The 23,226-nt window shown below is 38.5% G+C and overlaps 2 protein-coding genes across 2 annotated transcripts; both read left to right on the forward strand.

Annotated features, from left to right (window-relative positions):
* Nucleotides 1-11,710: 11,710 nt before the first annotated feature.
* On the forward strand, nucleotides 11,711-12,211 carry LOC140810276 (uncharacterized). The gene has a single exon (XM_073168150.1). It carries the CDS (start codon nucleotides 11,711-11,713, stop codon nucleotides 12,209-12,211), a length of 501 nt encoding a protein of 166 aa, XP_073024251.1.
* Nucleotides 12,212-18,290: 6,079 nt separating this feature from the next.
* On the forward strand, nucleotides 18,291-19,475 carry LOC140810277 (uncharacterized). Its single transcript, XM_073168151.1, has one exon. The coding sequence runs from the start codon at nucleotides 18,291-18,293 to the stop codon at nucleotides 19,473-19,475; it is 1,185 nt and encodes a 394-aa protein (XP_073024252.1).
* Nucleotides 19,476-23,226: the final 3,751 nt, after the last annotated feature.

A 23,226-nucleotide genomic window follows, 5' to 3' on the forward strand; every position in this document is an offset into this window, starting at 1 on the left:
TCCTGACTGTTTTTGTAATTCTTGCATCTTTTCCAATGAAACAGAGGACTTGTTCCAAGCATTTACCAGTAGCGACAACATCTGGTTTTTAGAAAGCACCTTCTGGTAATCTGCATTGGCTCTTTCATTCTCAGTTATTAATTTACTCATCTTAACTTGTAAATCATTACAGCTGTCCACTTGCAAGCAAGTTAACTTACTGTTCTGATTTTTTAAGTTCTGGTTTTCGATCTTAACTTCTTCAAATGATTGAGAAAGTCTGGAATACTCTTTTACCATGTCATGTAGTGCATCAATCAAATCATTTCGTGTAAATTCATTTGAGTCAAAATCAAATACCTTTTCAAATGTCGAGGTTGATTCATTGTCTGCCATGAGACATTTGACCTCTTCTGCATCACTATCACTGGAATGACTTTCTGAGTCAGATGACTCAGAACTAGAGTCTGCCCATTTGGATTTGCTTTCTTCGGCAATCATTGCTTTTCGATCTCTTCTGGTCTTTTTGTCATTTCTCTTGTGATCCTTTCTCTTTTGATCAGCCTTCTTTGGTTTAGGACAATCAGCAATGAAGTGACCTAACTTTCCACAGTTAAAGCATCCCATATCACCAGATGGTGAATCTTTCTTGAAGTTGCGATTGGGACCCTGATAGGTTCGATGGTTCTTCTTCATGAACCTGGAGAATTTCTTTACAAATAAGGACATAGCATCACTACTGATTTTTTCAACAGTCTTCTCCATTGTATTGTCAATGATCACAACAGGTAATGCCTGAGGTGCAACTGCAGCAGCAGTAGAAGAGGTAGTGGCAGTAGCAACAAGAGCCTTGGTAGGTAGGCTTGAAGGCTCTTCTCCACTTCTTACTTCTAATTCGAACTCGTAAGCTTTCAGATCTGCAAATAAATCGTGCAGTTCCAATTTGTTCAAGTCTTTGGACACTCTCATAGCCATTGTTTTAACATCACATTCTCTGGGTAAGGCTCTCATCACCTTGAGGGCTATCTCTCTGTTGCTATGCTCTTTACCCAGAGCAGTTAGCTCATTGACCAGACTACTGAATCTTTCATCAAACTCGTTTAGAGTTTCACCAGCTCTCATTTTTAGATTTTCGAACTTCTGCATTGCTACAGACAGTTTGTTTTCTTTCGTTTGCTCATTTCCTTCACATATCTGAATGAGCTTCTCCCAAATATCCTTTGCAGTAGAACACATTTTTATTTTGCTAAAAGTGTTCTTGTCGAGAGTTTTATACAATATATCCTTCGCCACATTATCAAGGTTGGCCTTCTTCTTATCTTCACTGGTCCATTCACTTCTTGATTTTTCAACCAACTGTGGTGCACCCTCAGTAACAGCAATAGCTGTATTAGGCTTTAATATTTTTAGTGGACCATCTGTGATGACATACCACATGTCATCATCTTGTGCTGCAAGATAGGCTTGCATTCTGATCTTCCAGTCATCGAAGTCTTCCTTAGAGAACATAGGGATCTTGCTGAAGTGTGCCATTTGTTGTAGTTTTTCACGAACAAGAATAACTTGCTCTGATACCAATTGTTGGGGATCGAAGTTGAGTTTAGAGGGGGGGTGAATAAACTCTACTCGTTTTTCTTTCGTTTCTGATGAGGTACTAAAATCCTGTTAGGGATAGTAGTTTATCTTGTGTGAATACTTTCACCTGATTACAATAGAACGTGCGGAAACAATATGATGAAATAGTTGAAAGACAATAAAACAATAGACATCAGTTATTTATGGAAGTTCGAAGATAAATTCTTCTACGTCTCCCCTTCTTCTGTTTCCAGAAGGTATAACTAAAAGACTTTGGATATTACAGTACAACTCTTGTACACACCCACTTCAGAAGGACTTACACTTCGGCCTACTGAAACTCTTAGTTACTCAACTCACAAGAATGCGAAACACAAAGTTCTGAAAAGACTCTTTTCAGATTACAAACTCTTCTTGATAAAGTATAAATGATGTGAAGATTGTGAAGAGTGTAAGAATCAGTAGCACAAGATGATCTTCGAAAGATCAGATATTTGCTATGAAGCGTGTGCTACTTTTCTTTGTGTTGAACTTTTAAGTACTCAAGGAATTTCGAGATAAGTCTGAAAAGATGAGAATAGCTTTGTTCCTTGAGAGATAATATTATGCGAAGCGAGCTGTCGTAAAAGGATTTGATCCAAGTATATATAAACGATTGAGTTCAACGTTCACAATCAGAGGATGTCTTCATATAACTGATACAATCAGCTTTATTACCAAAAGAAGTTTCTGCAGAAAAACTATAAAACAATCAGTCTTGTTTCATACTTATTTGGGTAAAAATGCATTAAATGACTCCGTATAGTAATTAATGCTACAATTAATACTAGTACTAGGAACTCTTTAACGGTAACATTTAAGGTAGCAACGTTAGGAAACGTCCTCTACTGGTTTTGTATTACAGTCCTTTCTACTGGTTTTGTTTTATCAGACCAGTAGCTCCTGATAAATTAGTCAACTGTTCTGGTCTGCTGGTTTTAGTTTATCATCGCCACAATAAAATTCATGTCTAACAATATATATATATATATATATATACATACATACATATATATATATATATATATATATATATATATATATATATATATAGAGAGAGAGAGAGAGAGAGAGAGAGAGAGTGAGAGTTTGGATAAACCATATATCATGAATAATGAACCCATTTATTCTGAAACTTTTTGTCTTTACAGGAAAATTTTTTATAAACAAGTTCGATATATGATGTTTTACGATAGTTTGGATAAACCATTCTAGATAGTGAATATTAAATTATAAAAAAATATCATGTCAAGCCTTGGCGTAAAATAGTGGCTAAATTATCGGTTCAGTCCCAATTGTTTGGGGTAGTTCCCGATGTAGTCCTAAACGAATATAACGAGCCGATTTAGTCCCAAACGTTGCCAAAGTTGTCCAATCCAGTTTCTCCATTAGTTTCCGATTAAAATAAACAGAATAGAAAGACAAATCAATTTGAAAAAGAAAAAAGAAAAATCCCCAAAAAAACTCTTAAGCTCTCTACGCTCTAAAAATCCCCAGAAATCCCCAACCTCCTCCATCTCTCCATCTCTCTCTGTCATCAAGGTATGTACGCAATCGTGATATCGTGATTCTTGAATTCTTAACTGGAATGATGATATCGTGATATCACGATTCTTGATTTCTTAACTTGAATTCCCCATAAATCCCCAAACTAAATTGGAATTACTGTAATTCTTGAAATCGTGATATCTTGAATCGAAGTATCGTGAATTCTTAGAAATATAATATCATCTGTATTGGCTTGAAATTGGGCAAAAAAAAATTTCGTTGATGATGGTCAATTCCAGTTTATGATGGGCAATTCCAGTTTACGTTAATTGGTCAAATATTTCATTTCTTTTGAAAGTCTTTTTGTTAAGAACTTCGTAGCTTATCGAAGTATCGATTTGGTTGGTGATGAGCAATTCCATTGTATTTTAATTGTTCAAATATTTCATTCTCACACGTGAGCTAATTGTTTGTTATTTATTAGCAGCCGAAAAAAACATCAGTGAAATCAAAATGGTGAGATTCATTTTTTGAAATTTTTTTGTGAAATTATTTTGTGTTGTTTGCTTGTGTGAAATACTTAATTGTTCTTATATTTTTGTTGTGATAAAGGGTAAAACATATGTAGTTTTTATTCGACGAAAACCCGGAGTATATGATACTTAGGAAGAGGCACAAAAGCAAGTCAATAAATTTAACGGTGCATCCCACAAGTCATTCTTGAGTAGGGAGGGGGCTATAAAAGCTTTTGATTCTTATATGGAAAAGCAAGCTCCAGTGCAAGCTTCTTCCTCTAGCAACACTGTCGAAGAACGTCGAACACAATTTCTAGTGCAAATTCAGATGCAAGTGCAAGTACAAAATCCACTCAAGCTGGCAAAATAGATAAATTGACCGAGGATCTATCAAATTTAGTGAAGATAACAGAGGAGATAAACAACAAATCGAATCTCTAAAGATTAGTGGTGATGAAAACTGATGAATTGTATTGTGCATGTTGTAGTATCTTGTAACCTTTTAATGGATTGTATTGAGCGCACAATATTATTTTGTAAACTTTTGATGGAATGCATTGAGCGCACAATGGATTGTAGAGAATTGAATCCAATATTATTTTGTAACCTATCAGATTAAGTTTGGTCCCAATGTTTTCAAAGGTTTATTTTTTTAACAGTTGAGGTGCTAGATTTTATCCCATTTGAAAGGTGACACCACTGATTGAGGAGAATCCATGAGTATGATCCAAAATTAACCTGTAAAGCAATTGAATTTGGACACTATATCACTGAAACACTGATAAGAACGAATCATATAGCTCTAATTTTAAGAATTTATTTTTTCGTATCCGTGATTATCTGGTATTTTTATTCCGAGTTTTATGGCTAAGTCGTCATATTTTTGTTTGTTTGTAGGTTTTACCAAAAGGTGTAAAAAGTTTAATTTTGGAGATAAGGTCAAAGAGTTAAGTGCCAAGTAGGAAATATTTCCGAGAATGAAGGAAAATAATTGATAAAAAAATTTCCCATCATCCAAGAATTCTTATGATAAGATCGGGGAAGTTTTGTGATCTTGGAATAAATTTGGGCTAGAAATATGATTTCTATGACATTTGAAGTTGCTAATATAAAGTTATGGAAGAAAGAGAAAAACAGAAGAGGGTCCTGAAAGAAGATGTCCTGGAACAAAGCGTGATCATGCCACGTGTCTGCTTCACTCATGCCTTGACAAAACAGAAGAGGTCCTGCAATAAAGTGTTGTGAAATCCCATGATCTGATTTTGCAGATTATGAGTAGTAAATCAACTCATAATATAATTGTATTTGGAAATGGAGTTGACGTAGGCTATGCAAATTGAAATAAACTATACAAGTTGAAAATACTCCATAATTATTTGAAACATTATGTATTTGAATGGCAAATTTGTAAATAATTGGAAAAATACTTGATTTAAATTTGATGGCAATTTTGTAAATAATTGGAAAGATACTTGATTTAAATTTGATGACAATTTCGTAAATATTTGGAAAACTACTTGATTTACAATGGCAGAATGGTAATTTGTGATAGAACAATTTGAAATGTGATATACGTGTCAACATAATTGCAAAGGGTAGTGGATTTGAGTTTACGTAAACATAAAGTAGGAATATCAGAATAATCAAAATGCAATAACATAATTAAGAGAAAACGAGAATAAGAAATTAGGGAAAAAAGAGAAATTCAAATTCTAAGCCTCAAAATTATATTGAAATTTTGTCCAAACTTGGAACAAAATCCTTTTGTCGAGAGCTTCCTTTTGAGATAAGTTTCTTCTAGTTTCAGCACATTTAATTATTGAAGTGCTGGAATATCATGTATTTGAAGTCAAGATTCATATATGTGGTAGAATAACCGACAAGAAACTAAGTTTTGAAGTCAGAATTGAATTATATTATGATTTCGATTTGATATGAATTTTCAAAGTTTCAAAATATATTTGAAACTTATATTGTAGATTTTGAATGATTTTATTGATTGAAATGAACACGTTATTGATGTAGATAGATTTTTATACTGATATCTTCAAGCTATATCAACTGGAACGAAGAATTAAGGTATGTGCGACCGAGTAACATACGACAAGTATCTGTATCATATGATATATGTTTGATTGATTGGATTGATAATGCATGTCTATATGCCTTATTTGTTGAGTTTATGTGGCATACATGACATGCACGTTGAGCTATGATCCTTGGATACCCTGATATGATTTGATTGGATTCTGGGGTTTGTGAACACGATGCTATGTTTGGTATTATATGACCCTTAAAGCATAGTCATTTGTGGCGCCGATGATTGATTGAGATTTGGGATTTGATGACGCTTTGTCGACGTTATCATATGAGTATCCCTGATTGAGGACGGTGTGTCAGCTAGAGCAATGATTTGATAGCGATTCGATTGATTCTGATCTATGCTCAGTGGATGGGCATTTGACCTGATACCTCTACGACATACATGCATTGCATACTATATATCATTGTTTAGATACTTGTGGTATATATTGTGGTTGTTTCAGACTGAGCTTTGCTCACCCCATAGGGGGCTGTTGTTGTCTTTGTATGTGGACAATGACAGGTACTCCAGGATATCAGGAGACCGGAGATGATGCTTCTGGAGGGAGTCACAGTTTGAGCTGAGGTTTATGTTTTTCCAAGTATATATATGTATTTATATACCGGGACATGTCTCGAGGATATGAGTTTGTTTGTATGTGATTGGTTTTTATTATGTGTGGGCATATTTTGTGATATGAGATGAAATACTATTTTTAGTATTCAAACAAGATATTTTGGGCTCATTGTAAAGAAAATTTTAACTCGTTTTCCACTGTAATTAATTAACCCTAATCAAATTGCATTGTAATAATGATTGGGAGTTAAGGGCTCCACAGGTGTGATCACGCCTTATGTCTGATTCACTTCTACCTTGTGACAACATGAAACTCGAATTTAAAGCTTTAAATACCTGAAGTGCAATCCCCACCATTCACCTGTTCTCTCCAAGAAAAACACTCCCTGATGCTTTAGAAAAGAAAACCAATCAAAAATTAAACAAAACCAGAAAAGTTATGTTTCCCAAAATCAACGGTAAGGTACTGATCTAAAGGCAAGAAGACTGCATCTGACAAAATGAAACACATCTAACAAAACGAAAGACGTCTTTCACCATACCCCAATTACAAAAGTACCAACTTTTCCTCATATCAACCTAACAGTAACAAAGACAGATACATCTCACGCAAGTAAATACAAATCACATCGACAAAATCACTTGTTCCTACTACCGACAAAAATTACAATATCTTGTTAATGAAAGTAAGACTACTACCGAAAAACATGGACGCCAAGAAAGAAAATACAAATCCCAGCCACAATATCACTTGTTCCTGCTAGATCCTTCAGACGAGGTAGACTTCATGGAGGATCGTAGTTGTGAGAAAGTTGTTAAGTTGACGCCGTTTTTTACAAAATCAGGTTTCTTGATATTCACCGGTCGATTGCCTTATAAAAAAAATATATTTATTGCCTATTATTGAAGAAATTTTATACAAATATATATTTCAAATAATTTACATTTATCAATGATATTAAACTTACTTGAATATGAACACCAACGTCTTGTGGTCTTCTCACCTGTAGTTTTATAGGTACACAAATAAGAATTTTCGTAAACAACACAAAAACAATGAAATAAACCAAATACGTTTACATTTAGTTTTTCTTTTCTGATTTTTTGTGTCACAGTCTCTTGTTGGATGATTAGTGCATTTTGTGCACTTAAATTATCCTTATAATCAATGTTCTAAATTGCGGCCTAGGCGGCTTAAATTATCCTTATAATCAATGTTCTAAATTGCGGCCTAGGCGGCTTAAATTATCCTTATAATCAATGTTCTAAATTGCGGCCTAGGCGCCGCCTAGGCGCTAGGCGGAGGTCGGCTACACCGATAAGGTGCTAGGCGCGCCTAGGCGGATGCTGGGCACCTAGGTGTGCTGATTTTAAAAAAAAAATTGGGCTTCAAAATTCAATGATCTGCTAAGAAGCCCATTTAAGGAAAAAAATTGGCTCACTAGTTGTAAAGGCCCGTATTTCGTATTCATATTTTAGCGGAATTATTAAAATTTTCTAAATAAATAATTATCTTGCCTCATTTATAAAATAAACATATGGTGAATATCCGATTTTTTTTTTCTCCTATACCATACAATTAAATAATTGTAAGGAAATTATAGCATAAGATTTTATTGTGTACACATTGGAGAATATTTTTCTATATGAGAATAAATTGGAGATACAAAATCAAGTCATTAGATTGGGCATATCAAGGCATATTTTTGAATTTTGAGAATATATTACAAGGTTGTGATATCCTACAAAATCTAGAAGATTGAAGCATCATAGGGCAAGCAATTTTCTAAAATCCTACAAGGATATATGCCTAATGATTTTGATGGTTAGATACTTGATTAATTGGAAGCAAATGATCCAAGTTGACTCAAATCCTACCCACCTAGCAACCTAATTTTTCGAAAATATTGAGGGGCAAGGATTAAGGAATGAACCTCACAATTTGGTAGCAAAATAAACTCATCATGGAATGGTTTTCTTAAGCAAAAATAGGGTGAATCTCGAGTGCAAAGATGAGGAATTTTGGTGCCTTATTTAACTCCACTCCCCTCAACTATAAATAGGCCATCACCCTCACTCCACAAGACACCAAAATTTCGAAACCCCCTTTGCTGAAATCTCGAAATTTTCAGCAACTCCCTAGCAAAACTCTGCCCAAATATCGTCCCAAAGTCGTCCAAGAATTCAAGCCAAAGCACTGCCTGATCGAAGAACGAGTAGCGATCCAAATTCCGAAGCCAAGTATCCACGTTTTTAGCATCAATAATTACTGTAAGTGGGCTTACTTTTAAACTTTAAAATTTCAGATTCGGGTATGCATGTTTTCGATTTTTACAAGAAAAATAAATAGTCGAGTACAATCTCCTTTCTATTCTTTTCGTGTAATTGTCATACGATTTCAAAAGCACTGTGAGGAGTCGACTGTATACGGGAGGGAATCCCAACCACGACGTACCCTTACATGGTGGGGGACATAACCGCTATACGGCCTCGCCCCCTTAGAAGAGTAAAAATTAGGGACTGACGTCAGTAAACCGTAAAAAATAGATGAGTCGCAGTGCTGGGTCAATGTTATGCATGTTTATGAAGTACATATGAACTCATGATTTATGATTCGAAATTTATGCATGTTGTTTTATTGTACTTTATATTTCCCCCATTTACTGAATATTCCCCAAATACTCACCCCCTTACAACCCTTCCCAAATAAGTCCGAAGAACAGGTTGAGGACGAAGAGTCCGAACAATTCTGGGGATGGTGACGATTCAAGAAATTCGATTAAGCTTAAGTTATTATTATGCAGTTTACGTTTCCGTATTAACTTTGTCGTTTTTTTGAGATTTCGATTTTGTAAAGACAATGTTATTTCATTGAAATTATGATATATAAACTGGTTCGGTTTACACTGTGCTACGAAAGGCTTGTTTTTTCGATTGTGTGATTGTTAAACAACGCCGGTGTCATTCCCGAGTTTCGGGGCGTGACATTTAAGTGGTAGCAGAGCCGCCAGGTTCATAATCCGCGTGGAAAAAAATCGATTTTCAAAAAAAAAAAACCCTAAAAATTTTCGGTGGAATTTTAACTCGAGGCCGATGTTACCCCCTCCGAAACGGCCCAACGAGCAAGGCTCACCACCCTAAAGTCGTGAGCACCAGGCTGAAATCGCGAAAATCCTTCGTTTAGGCCTCCGAAACGTCGTTTTTGACGTTTTAGGAAATATTCGTAGACCCTATAACTTCTCGTAGGAAATTCCGAATTCGATTCCGTCAATTGTCCCGGAATCCTCTCGACATATTCTTCGAACCCATATGTCAAATTCCAAACTTTCTATTTTTGGAAAAAAATATATTTATTTAAATTTCGAAAATTTTATATACATTGCATATTCTCACTCGTTATATAATGTCTATTTCGGATTCTGAGCATTTCTATTTTTTGATTTCAGGAAATGGCTCCATATACTCCCATGCGACCCCGCACCCGTGCCCAAGCTGCCCTTCGTCTGAAGGAGCTTGCCCTTCACTATCAGTCCCGTCAGATTCGACGACTTAGAGCCAGATTAAGTGAGAGGAGGAGTGAGGTCGAAACCTTAGCTGATGAGAAAGAAGAGGTTCAAGTTCGCCTTAACCAGTCGATCTATCAAGGTGAACTAGTTAGGAGTGATAACATGGACCTCAGGGATGTCATAGAACTGTGCAAATATCAAAATGGAAAGTTGCGAGAGGATGTGGAGCGCTATCGCAAAGAAATGGAGGAAGAAAAACAGCTGAATGACAGGAGCAAAAAGAGACTCGAAAATCTAACTGAGGCTATAAGCTGCATTGCCAAAGTGAACCATCAGCTGACTCAACAGGGTGAAGTGCTAAAGAACAAGATCAAGGAGAATAAGAAGGGGTACGAACTACGCCACCAGAGTACTATAGATCTGTTGGACGAGGCAGAGGCAGATGTTCAGGGGTAGAAGACACAGGTGGCCCAGCTTAATGCAGAGAATGCCCAGCTCACCCACATGGTGGAGCTACTGTAAGAGGAGGAGCCGGAAGAAGAGGAACCGATAGAGATCGACGAGCCTATAGCTGCCATAGGAGATGGAGAGATAGATGATTAGAGTTTCTTAGTTACCCTTCCCTATTACTAGGAGTTTATCTTTCCATTGTTGCTATTTTATTTCAGTCAGTATGATTTATTTCCATTCAGTACGCTTTGCTCATTCAGTTGTTTCTTTAAATTCGAAAATTAATAAAGTATGATTATTATTTATCTCAGTCGTGCATCTATATTCAAATTATGTCTATTCAGTTGTTCCAGCATAACTTATCTATTCAATCTTGTCGATGTATACAACAAATTCTTATAAGCGTTTAACTTGTAGGAAATGGCCGGTAGACCACCAAAGCAAAACCGCAACCCCCGTTATGCTAACAACAACAACAACAACACTAATGAAGAAGGCAACGGGCCTCCACCTCAGTTCAATCTCAATCAAGCGGACCTAATGGCTATAGCCACGATCATGGCGACGACACTTCAGGGGTTAGTGAACCCCAATGCTAATCAGCAGCCCCCACCTCCACCACAACATGGGGTCAAGTTTCATTATGAATCACTGCGCAAGAACAGGTGCCCAACTTTCAATGGCGCTGCCGACCCCGAAGTTAGCCAGAGCTGGCTCAAAAGCGTGGAAACTCAGTTGAGACTGTTGGAAGTCCTGGATGCACTAAAGGTGAATGTGATAGTGCCCTTCCTGGAAGACAAGGCAGCTAAATGGTGGGAAGCAGTCTCGCCAGCCATGACCGCTGCTGGACCAATCACATGGCGAATCTTCCGAGAAACATTTCTGAAAGAGTACTACCCGGCAGAAGTCAGAGTGCAGAAGCAAAGTGAGTTTGAAAATCTCAGTCAGGCCCCAGATATGTCAGTAGTATAATATACTTCTCAGTTCAATGCCCTTGGATCATATGCTCCAGCGATTATGGCGGATGAAGTTCTGAAATTGCACCGCTTTAAGAAGGGGTTGAATAGCAGGATCCAATCTGCTCTAGCAGTCTACCAACCTACCAACTTTTCAGACCTAATGGGTGCGGCTATCCGAGCCGAAGCTGATATTCGTCAATGAGAAGGGGAAAACAGGAACAAGCGACCCCTTAACAGTCAGCCCTCTCAAGGGAAACAAATTTCAAGAGGCCCAATTAGTCAGGTGGACTTCCCTCAGGGAAATTCCCCGCCAATAACCATCAAGGACTCAAGCCATGCTCAACATGTGGCTTCAAGCACTCCGGGGAATGCCGAAGGGCCAGCGGTGTATGCTTTGGATGTGGAAAATCGGGGCACAGAATTGCAGAGTGTCCTACCGCCGCCAACCGACCAGCAGGGCCGAACAAAGGAACTGGGCCAAATGCAGGAGCAGGACCTAGTAAACAAAAATAAGACAAACCTAATGCCAGGGTCTTTGCCATGACTCAGGAAGAGGCTGATGACGCAACTGAAGTCGTGTCAGGTACCATTCTAATTCAATCAGTACCTGCCTACGCATTATTTGACTGTGGTGCTATACATTCCTTTATGTCTAAGAGGTTTGCTAAGAAGTTAGGAAGTAAGCCTGATAAACTAACTGCACCTTTCCGAATAGCCACACCTACTAATAGAGCCGTTGAAACGAACGAGATTTACAGATATTGTAAAATCAGTATTAGTGATCAGACTTTTAGCGTCGATTTGATACAGTTGATCATGGTCGATTTCGACGTAATCTTAGGAATGGATTGGTTAGCAAGAAACAGTGCAATAGTAGATTGTAAAGGGAAGAGAGTTAAACTCCTAACCGCAGAGCAGAAGGAAGTCGTGTTTCATGGTAAATCCAGGGAACGGAAGTTGCTACTTTCCGCATCTCAAACCTGGAAAGCCATGAAATCCGGGGAGGACATCTATCTAGCGATGGTCAGGGAAGGAAAATAAGAAGTCGAAATGAAACTGTGAGACATCCCGATAGTGAGAGAGTTCCCAGATGTTTTTCCTGAAGAACTCTCAGGGACGGTCCCGGACCGTGAGATTGAGTTCGAAATCAATTTGGTTCCCGGTGCTGCACCAATCTCTAAAGAACCTTACAGAATGACACCAGCCGAACTCAAGGAGTTAAAAGAACAACTCCAAGAATTGCTAGATAAAAGGCAGATTCGACCGCGTGTGCCCCCGTGGGGAGCTCCAGTACTCTTCGTAAAGAAAAAAGACGGTAGTATGAGATTATGCATCGACTACAGAGAATTGAACAAGATCACAATCAAGAACAGGTACCCTCTACCTCGGATAGACGATCTGTTTGATTAGCTTAAAAGAGCCGCCGTCTTTTCTAAACTGGATCTGAGGACAGGTTACCATCAGTTGAAGGTCAGGGCTGAAGATATCCCCAAGACAGCCTTTCGAACCAGGTATGGGCATTATGAATTCACAGTGATGCCTTTTGGTCTGACCAATGCACCGGCAGCATTCATGGATCTGATGAACAGAGTATTCAAGCCATTCCTGGATCAGTTCATAGTGGTATTTATCGACGATATCCTCGTCTATTCTCCTGACGAGACGAGCCATGAAGAGCACCTTCACCTTGCTCTGCAGACCTTAAGAGAGAATAAGCTCTATGCTAAGTTCAACAAGTGTGAATTCTGGCTAAGGAGTGTGTCATTTCTGGGACACGTGATTTCGAGAGAAGGAGTGTCAGTGGACCCAAGGAAGGTAGAGGCGATTACTGAGTGGCCGAGACCGAAGAACGCCACCGATATCAGAAGCTTTCTTGGATTGGCAGGTTACTACCGGAAGTTCGTCAAAGGGTTCTCCTCGATAGCCGTGCCACTGACGAGACTCACAAAGAAGAATTCTAAATTCATCTGGAATGACGATTGTGAGAAGAGTTTCCAGACATTGAAAGGAAAACTCGCATCCACACCAGTGTTAATATTGCCTGCAGAGAATAAGAATTTTACCATCTACAGTGACGCATCTAAGGAAGGTCTGGGATGCGTACTCATGCAACAAGGAAGAGTGATCGCCTACGCATCAAGGCAGTTGAAACCGCATGAGCAGAATTATCCTACTCATGATCTGGAACTAGCAGCGGTTGTCTTCGCCTTAAAGATTTGGAGGCACTACCTCTATGGTGTTAAATGTGAAATCTTCACAGACCATCAGAGCCTCAAGTATTTGTTCACCCAAAAGGAACTTAATATGAGGCAAAGGCGATGGATCGAACTTCTGAAAGATTATGACTTGACCATAAGCTACCATCCGGGTAAAGTAAACAAAGTGGTTGATGCGCTAAGTCGGAAGGGCCGTGGCAAGGTAACTCTAGCGTCCCTCTCTGCCCAGCCATGCCTACAGGAGACCGTCAAGTTAAACCAGGATCGAGACCCAGTACTGACTAAACTTAAGGAGCAGGTCAGAGAAGGGAAGTCTCAGGATCATCAGATTGATGACAAGGGACTCTTGTGGATGAAAGGAAGACTGTGTGTGCCCGACAGTGATAACCTTCGCCAAGAAATAATGGCAGAGGTGCACAAGTCAAAATTCTCAGTCCACCCAGGCAGTACGAAAATGTACAGGGACCTCAAGAATAGTTTCTGGTGGAATGGCATGAAGAGAGATGTAGCTGAATTCGTCTCCAGATGTCAGGTATGCCAGCAGGTCAAAGCAGAACACCGACAACCTGGGGGATTACTGCAACCTTTGGAAATTCCCGAATGGAAGTGGGAGCATATCTCCATGGATTTTGTGGTAGGATTGCCAAAGTCTAGGCAAAGCCACGACGGTATATGGGTGATCGTGGACAGACTCACAAAGACTGCACACTTCCTACCCGTCCGCATGAATTACAACCTCGACAAGTTGGCTTCACTGTACATGGACAACATCGTGAAACTGCATGGAGTGCCAGTTAGCATCTTATCTGATAGAGACCCGAGGTTCGTCTCGCACTTTTGGAAGAGCTTTCAAGAGGCCATGGGAACGAAAGTGACCCTAAGTACAGCCTATCATCCTCAAACCGATGGGCAAACGGAGAGGACCATACAAACTTTAGAGGATATGCTGCGAGCATGCGCTCTTGAATTCAGTAGCAACTGGAGCACTCATTTACCTCTAATTGAGTTTGCTTACAACAACAGCTATCACAGCAGCATCGGAATGGCTCCGTACGAAGCCTTGTATGGAAGAAAATGTCGATCACCACTTTATTGGGATGAAGTGGGAGAGAAAGCTATAGTAGGGCCCGAGCTAGTTCAGATGACAGTAGACAAGGTTAAAATTGTCTGAGAAAAGCTCAAAGCAGCTCAAGACCGACAGAAGAGCTGGGCAGATCTTAAGAGAAGGCCTGTAGAGTTCAACGTGGTCGAGAAAGCGTATGTGAAAGTCTCGCCTATGAGAGGAGTTGTCCGTTTCAGTAAAGCCGGGAAGTTGAACCCTCGATATGTTGGACCATTCGAAATCTTGGAGAGTGTGGGCACGTTAGCATGCAGACTGGCGCTCCCACCAAGCATGTCCAGAATCCACAACGTATTCCACGTGTCCCAGCTGAGAAGGTACATTCCAGACCCGGGTCACGTATTGGAGGTAGAACCACTCATAATTGAAGGGAACTTGGGAGAAGAACTAAAATACGAGGAAGTCCCCATCAGAATCGTGGACATCAAAGAACAAGTCCTTAGACGGCGTATCATTCCCTACGTCAAGGTACAGTGGTCCAACCACACAGAGCGAGAAGCAACTTGGGAAATGGAAGAGAAGATGCGAAAGGATTATCCCTACCTATTTGGAGACTAAGCCAACTCAAGTTTCGAGGACGAAACTTCACATAAGGAGAGAGGGATGTGAAGATCCGATTTTTTTTTCTCCTATACCATACAATTAAATAATTGTAAGGAAATTATAGCATAAGATTTTATTTTGTACACATTGGAGAATATTTTTCTATATGAGAATAAATTGGAGATACAAAATCAAGTCATTAGATTGGGCATATCAAGGCATATTTTCGAATTTTGAGAATATATTACAAGGTTGTGATATCCTACAAAATCTAGAAGATTGAAGCATAATAGGGCAAGCAATTTTCGAAAATCCTACAAGGATATATGCCTAATGATTTTGATGGTTAGATACTTGATTAATTGGAAGCAAATGATCCAAGTTGACTCAAATCCTACCCACCTAGCAACCTAATTTTTCGAAAATATTGAGGGGCAAGGATTAAGGAATGAACCTCACAATTTGGTAGCAAAATAAACTCATCATGGAATGGTTTTCTTAAGCAAAAATAGGGTGAATCTCGAGTGCAAATATGAGGGATTTTGGTGCCTTATTTAACTCCACTCCCCTCAACTATAAATAGGCCATCACCCTCACTCCACAAGACACCAAAATATCGAAACCCCCTTTGCTGAAATCTCGAAATTTTCAGCAACTCCCTAGAAAAACTCTGCCCAAATATCGTCCCAAAGTCGTCCAAGATTCAAGCCGAAGCACTACCCGATCGAAGAACGAGTAGCGATCCAAATTCCGAAGCCAAGTATCCACGTTTTTAGCATCAATAATTACTGTAAGTGGGCTTACTTTTATACTTTAAAATTTCGGATTCGGGTATGCATGTTTTCGATTTTTACAAGAAAAATAAATAGTCGAGTACAATCTCCTTTGTACTCTTTTCGTGTAATTGTCATACGATTTCAAAAGCACTGTGAGGAGTCGACTGTATACGAGAGGGAATCCCAACCATGACGTACCCTTACGCGGTGGGGGACATAACCGCTATACGGCCTCGCCCCTGGAATCGAGCAACTCCCTGTAAACAACACAAACATCCAACATGTGAAGCACAAATCATAAAGCCGAGAAGCATGTTTTGAGTTTTGAATAAGTTGCTGTCAAATTTCGTGTTATCCCTTGATTCATGAACATATAATGATTTAAAATATCTAATATGACTTGATTGAAGAGCAAAGAAATAATATATACATGCCTGGAAATTGTTTTGAAGAAAACAAACCAATACGACGAATACGGTGCGGCGGAGCGGAGTTGGATTTCTTTCTTTGTTTCTGCTGCTGTATTCACGATTATTAGCTGCTGGTTCTCTGCTAATTTCAAAGGTAAGGGTGTGTAGGAAATGCAGATAATGAAGATGAAGGTTCAAGGGGTGATAAATGGGTATTGAAGTGCATTTAGATGGAGGTTACAAGTCAAGAAGTTGAATGAGATTTAAGTTATTTCTTTCACCCCTTGTAGCCGAAGACTCTTTCATCTTATTCCTTTATTCTTGCTGCAAGTACACGTTGATTTGCTAGGTAATGGGTTGAGGAAGAATTATGGTTAATTATTGTGTTTGAATTACTCATAATTGGTGGCTTAAAAGGGGAAATGAATATAGAAAAAATCATTTAGGAGTGACTTGAATGGAGTTTACTACACATTTGAATTTTTTTAAGGGATTGACCGAATTCCTACAAATTTTGTATGGTATCTTATGGTTTAAACCTTGCATTTTAATTGTTTAATGTTTTGAATACTCATTATACATTTTAGTGAATTTACACATTAATTTAGAATAAATTCTTGCATGGCATTGCTTGATCTAATAATTAAGTATTAAAATGCTATGTTTAATTTCTTGAATATATTATACCTAAATTAATTCATCCTCATTTGTTTACACATTTTAATTTAAGCTTTAATTAAATATTGAACCTAAAAGAACTTATTTAATAATTTAGCTCCAATTAATTTAAATAAATCTTAAAACATTCTATTTCTTTAAATTAAATTATTCCTTGACTTAAATTAAATTTAGGAATACTTTTCTTATAATTAATCTTAACTCTAATCTCCAAACTCCGGTCCGACCTCGCGTATTTATCTCGAAAAGATAAAACTAAACATCTACCTTTAAAATAAATAATCATGACTTAACAATTATCAAAATTAATTAAACACTTCATATATTTATAAAAATTCATTTTTAACTTAAATAATAGCAATTATGCATGGCTTATACGTAATCTGATTTTCGGGTTCTACACTAGGTTTGCTGTTTTTCTTTCTTCTCGTTACTTTCCAGAAGCACTCCTCGTGTTCGTTCCAGAAGCACTCCAGAAGCACTCCTCGTTCAAGGTATTAGCCGTGCATTTAATTATTTGGAATAAGTATTGGTGAGGCTTGATTTTCAGTATTTGTGAACGTGAGACCACTACTGCTTCTCCTCGTTCAAAGTATTTTCCGTGCATTTTCCAGAACCAATCCTCGTTCCAGAAGCACTCCCACGTTCACAAAAGTTCCAATCCTCGTTTCTATTAGTGAGGCTTGATTTTCAGTTTTTGTATTTTTGTATTGACCCTGGTGATTTGTTGTGCATATCTTTATGGTTCATGAAAGTGGAACTTTTGTGAACATGGGTGTTTGGGATGGCTATTGGTGCAACTTGCAAGAGTTTTATGGTAGAAGCAGTTGGTTGTTTCATGTTTGTTTCATGTTTGTATCTTAAACTAATTTTCCAGTGTGATCATGTTTCATGAAAGCAGAAGCAGTAGGTTGTTTCATGTCTGTTTCTAACAAATTAATGTTAGAAGCAGTAAGTATTTCATGTTTGTTTCATGGTTGTTTCATGTTTGTTTCATGTTTGTATTCAACAAGATTTAGAGGGTGACAATGGCAAGCAATCCATCGTCGACTGCATCCGTCACTCAGCCTGAATCTGGGATTTTTAAGAGAAATTCGAATGACATCGGATGGGAGTTTGGTATGTTGATTGATCCTAAGAACCTCGACAAAGTTAAATGTAAGTTGTGTGGGAAAATGATGTCCGGTGGAGTGTATAGATCAAGGAGCACATAGGAAATATACCTGGAAATGTATCTGGGGTATCGAATCGCATATCAAGAAGATCGTAACAAGTGCAAACATGCTATTTTAGACGGGAGGAACAAAAATAAAAACAAAATACTAGAATAAGAAAGTTGTAGAGCGGAGGTGAATATTTCTCTAGAAGAAGAAGAAGATGCTGAAATTGAAGGGATATATGGAATTAAAAATCCTCATCTACTCGATGATTGCTCCAGAAAATTTAAGTTCAAGTGGGAGTAAAGTGCTTCGCCAAAAAAATATAAAAGAAGCTCTTGTTGGGAGATGGGCTTATGAAAATGGAATCTCATTCAATGCTCTTGATAATGATAGCTTCAAGCAACTAATGGAGGCAGTGGGTCAATTTGGACCAGGGTTCAAGCCTCCAACTCAATATCAACTTAAAGAGCTATTTTTGAAAGCTAAAGTTGAAAGAACAAAGAAACTGTTGAAGAATCACGAAGAAGAATGGGCAAAGAATGGGTGTTCGATTATGACAGATGCATGGAGTGATAGAAAAAGAAGAAGCATATTAAATCTGTGTGTTAATTGCAAGGAGGGTACTGCATTTTTAGAGTCTAAGGAGTCTTCAGACGAGGCACATACAGCTGGACATATTTTTGAGTATGTTGACAAGTGTGTTGAACAAGTAGGAGCTCATAATGTTGTTCAGATTGTAACAGACAATGCCACCAACAATATGGTTGCGGCTAAATTGATGAAAGAAAAGCGGCCAGGGATATTTTGGAGTTCATGTGCAACTCATACTGTTAATCTCATGCTTGAAAGTATTGGCAAGCTTCTCGTATTTAAAAAGATTATCGACCAAGCAAAGTCTTTTACAATTTTCATTTATGCTCACCATAAGACTTTTTCACTGATGAGAAGTGTTACGAAGAAAAGAGACATAGTCCTGCCAGGAGTTACCAGGTTTGCATCAAACTTCCTCACATTGCAAAGTTTGATTGATAAAAAATCTAGTTTAAGGGTCATGTTTACAAGTGATATGTGGGAGAACTGTAAATGGTCAAAGAAAAACAAAGGGAAATTGGCTTACTCTACTGTGATGAGCATGAGTTTTTGGAATGGTGTGACACTTTGTTTGAAAATATTTGCTCCTTTGGTAAGAGTTCTTCGATTGGTTGACGGAGATAGAAAGCCATCCATGGAGTTTCTATATGGGGAGCTTCTTCGAGCTAAAGAAGATATCAAGATGGCCCTTAACAATGTCGAATCAAATTATCAACCTATAATAGTGATTCTTGAGTCAAAAATGAAGGATATACTTGATACATCATTGCATACCACAGCCTTTTTGTTGAATCCCTACTTCTACTACTGATAGGTGTTGTTTTTACGTGTTTTATTGCATTAGTTTGTGTGTGTTTGCATTGTGCATGCGTACATTTCGTTTACATTTTGTTCATTTTAGAGTAAACATTTGCATGTGATCGTGTCTCACTTTGATGTGACGAATGCGCAGGAAAAACGGCCGGAAAAACGGAACTCGGAGCCAAGTGCTAAGCCAACAAGATTTTGTACAGACAGGCTGGCGCCCGGGAGGTAATTTTCTACCGCCCGGGCACGAGAAGAGAGTTGAAAGAGATTTTACAGAAAGTGTGGCGCTCGGGCGGTGAAATTCTACCGCCCGAGCGCGAGCAGGGATCCAATCTACAGAAGATGTGGTGCTCGAGCGGTATTTTTCTACCGCCCGAGCGCCAGAAGCTGCATAATCCAGGCATTCTACAGAGAGTGTGGCGCTCGAGCGGTAATTCTTTACCGCCCGAGCGCCACCTAATTTCGACAAGATTTTGCATCCGATTCTTTTCCTTATTTCGGAGAGATGGCTGATATGGAAGGGGATTGGACGACTTTTGGGGATTATTCAGACATATTGAGACTTGATTCTTCAGCCGCCAGAAGTTTTTGGAGAGACTTTGCGATTGGATTGAAGATTTGAAGTTTTACGGGCGTCGTTCTTCACGTTTTTCGCCAACTCTAGTATTTCTTATTTAGTTTTTATCATTTGAACTTTGTTTTGTTGATTTTCAATCATGAACTTTAGTAGCTAAACTTTTATATTTGTTGGGATTTAAGGGGATCCTACCCCAAACTTTGATTTAGTTAATTTATATTTCAATTTGTGATTTGTTCTTGGTTATACTATTGTTTTATTGTGTTGTTACAGCGTAGCTAACTTTAACGACGTTTTCAATATCACGAGTGAATTCGAGAGAATAACTAGTGATAGGATCGAGTAGTATAATCCGCGGATCTACAATTTACATAGATATATGAAATTGGATACGTGCCGATAATCATAGTCCTAAGGATCGAAAATTAGGGGATTTCATAAATCGAAATGCGATTCACTCTTGATAAATAATTAAAGATATTTAATTACTTCATTGGGTAGAATTAGTTTGGCATAGCTCGAGAGAGTGTGTTCAATTGAATAGGAGATCCTGTCGGAAGCATATAAACACGATTGAACGAATTAACAATTTAATAAGGGGTAGGTGAACCAGAATTCCCAACAAATTCATTTATCATTGAAATTTAATCAATTGATCTAGCATTCATATCTCACCATTAAATTCTTGAACTTGTTTATTTAGTTTTATTAAATGTTATTAGTTATAAAACAATCACTCAAATTTCGTTGCTAAAGTTTTAATAACTGGAATAATAATTGTTTAACACAGTCTTCAGTGGAACGATACTCGTACTCACGTACACTATACTATTAATTGACATCGTGCACTTGCGATTAATTTTGAGCATACAAAATCATATTTTTATTGAGGATTCCATAGTCCAAGTTTTGCTCGATCAAGTTGTTGGCGCCGTTGCCGGGGACTGTTAATCTACAATTTTATTTTTAGTCATTTTCTTTAGCATTATTTTATTTTTCTTTAGCTAACAATCCATCTTTTATTCCAGATATCTTGTCTAGTGCATGCCAAAGTCACTTGACGTGGAGCTTGAGTTTGATCCTGAAATCGAAAGAACTTTTCACAGGAGAAGACAGCAGCAGAGACTAAAAGAACTGATGGAGAGGCAGTTGAATGATCAAGAGGAGGAACGTCGTGAAGATAGACATGTGGAGATACCGCGCCGCATACCAATGTTGGAGTATGCCCAACCTTCTTTGGAGGGTGCACGCCCTAGCATTTTGAGGCCTATCGTGCTGGCAAATCACTTTGAAATCAAGCCAGCCATAATCCAGATGATTCAGAACACAGTCCATTTGGAGGAACTGCAATAGATGACCCAAACACGCACATCGCGTATTTTCTTGAAATTGCGATACTTTTAAATTCAATGGAGTTTCTGATGATGCTGTTAGGTTGCGTTTATTTCCTTTCTCCTTACGTGATAAAGCTAAAGCGTGGTTAAATTGTTTGCCTGTAGGTTCGATCGCTACATGGGAGGACATGGCGAAAGCATTTCTCATCAAATACTTCCCTCCCTCCAAGACCATGAAGCTGCGGGCAGACATTACAACATTTGCTCAATTCGATCAGGAATCTCTATATGAGGCATGGGAACGCTTCAAGGATCTACTGCCGTCCCACGACGTTTGCCACAACAACCCCGGAGGCGACCCCAAACTGAAAAAATCGATGAAACCCTCGCCTTCATGACGCATCAAAATCAGATCAACTCATACCTCATTGACCATGCGGCTCAAATCGACTCCATGATGCGCGCTTTGCTCCTACACGGGGGCATTGACCCAGGCACCTTCCCACCGACTATGCCACCCCCTCCCCCGTTCCATTTTTAGTACGACTACCAGCAGCAGGGGGACGCTGCCGGAGTGCCACCACCTGAGCACGACGACGACGAGTCTTGACCAGGGGAGTTTACTGTTTCCCCTTCTTTGCACTTTTATTTCTTTACTGATTTCTGTTTTCTTTCTTATCGTTGTTTCAGTCTAGCTTGTTTTCAGCTTTCATGTTTATTAGTCTGCATTTGTGTTTGCATTTCTGTGTTTTGAGTCTTTTGTGCAATGGGGACATTGCACACGTCTAGTATGAGGGGGTCGTCGTACGTCTTCTTATTTATTTGTGTTCGTATTTGTCTTGCATGAGTGTCAGTGATGGTGAAACTAGTATATTGGTAGCCGATGATGATTGTGGGATGAATGAACTGCATGTTATTTGGTCTGATCACTCGTTGTGAATCCCCAAGTTTATTGAATTTTGGTTATGCACACATAGTGGATTTTAATAGTGGTGTCGATGACAGTGAAGTTCAAAACAATCTGTGAGGGGAGCCGGAGAAACATTAGATGCGAGTTGAACTTGAATTAATGTCTGTTGACATGAGGGACTAACCAGTAGCATGAATTCAAGTAGCAAATCAAGAGTACATATCAAACATCCTCCTTCCAATCGTGCATAGGACCTGAAAATTCATCCTTAGGACAGATAAATAAACATATACCAAAGTCTAGGGAGTACGTATGAGAAAACTATGCACCAAAAAAAATATAAATTTGGAATAATAAAGGGGATGTAAGGTGTGGGGGAGCCGAAAAGGGATGAAATCCTATCCCAAAGGCTAAAAAGAAGGAGATGTAAGGCGTTAAGGAATGTCAGAGAAAATTTCTGACAAGGGCATAGTGAAAATGATCTACGTACGCCCAATCTCCCTAAGCCAGTTGAGCAGTTATAACTATTGACCCCATGCCTTTTGATGTTTTACCATGAAATTCTACCACTTTATGTGTTTACTGGTCGGTCCCAAATAGAAACAGAACTCAGGAGAGAGAGATTTGCGTTGACTTGTCTATTTGGCAACCCACATGATTTGCGAATAAAACTGTCTGAAACACAAGCTAGAAAAATCCACGGCACACACAACCACACTCTGTTGGAAAAGAACAAATGTTGTGCAATGTTTTGAAGGGGGCAATAATATATGTTGTGATTTGACTAAGTGGATATGGTTCAAAAACCCGCTGAGGCAGGAGATACAGGTTCGCTACTTCACCATCATTTTAGTTGTTTCAGTATCCTCCGTATTGTGTTTTTTTTTTCGTATTTTGGTTGTGGTCTGTAACCTATTTCGCTTGAGGGCAAGCA

This window comes from Primulina eburnea, chromosome 13 (genome assembly GCF_022965805.1).
Source record: "Primulina eburnea isolate SZY01 chromosome 13, ASM2296580v1, whole genome shotgun sequence".
NCBI lineage: Eukaryota > Viridiplantae > Streptophyta > Magnoliopsida > Lamiales > Gesneriaceae > Primulina > Primulina eburnea.

Bases quoted from the DNA above. Each gene is read 5' to 3' on its own strand.
- LOC140810276 (XM_073168150.1), top strand. From the start codon at position 11,711: ATGACTCAGGAAGAGGCTGATGACGCAACTGAAGTCGTGTCAGGTACC.
- LOC140810277 (XM_073168151.1), top strand. From the start codon at position 18,291: ATGCTGAAATTGAAGGGATATATGGAATTAAAAATCCTCATCTACTCG.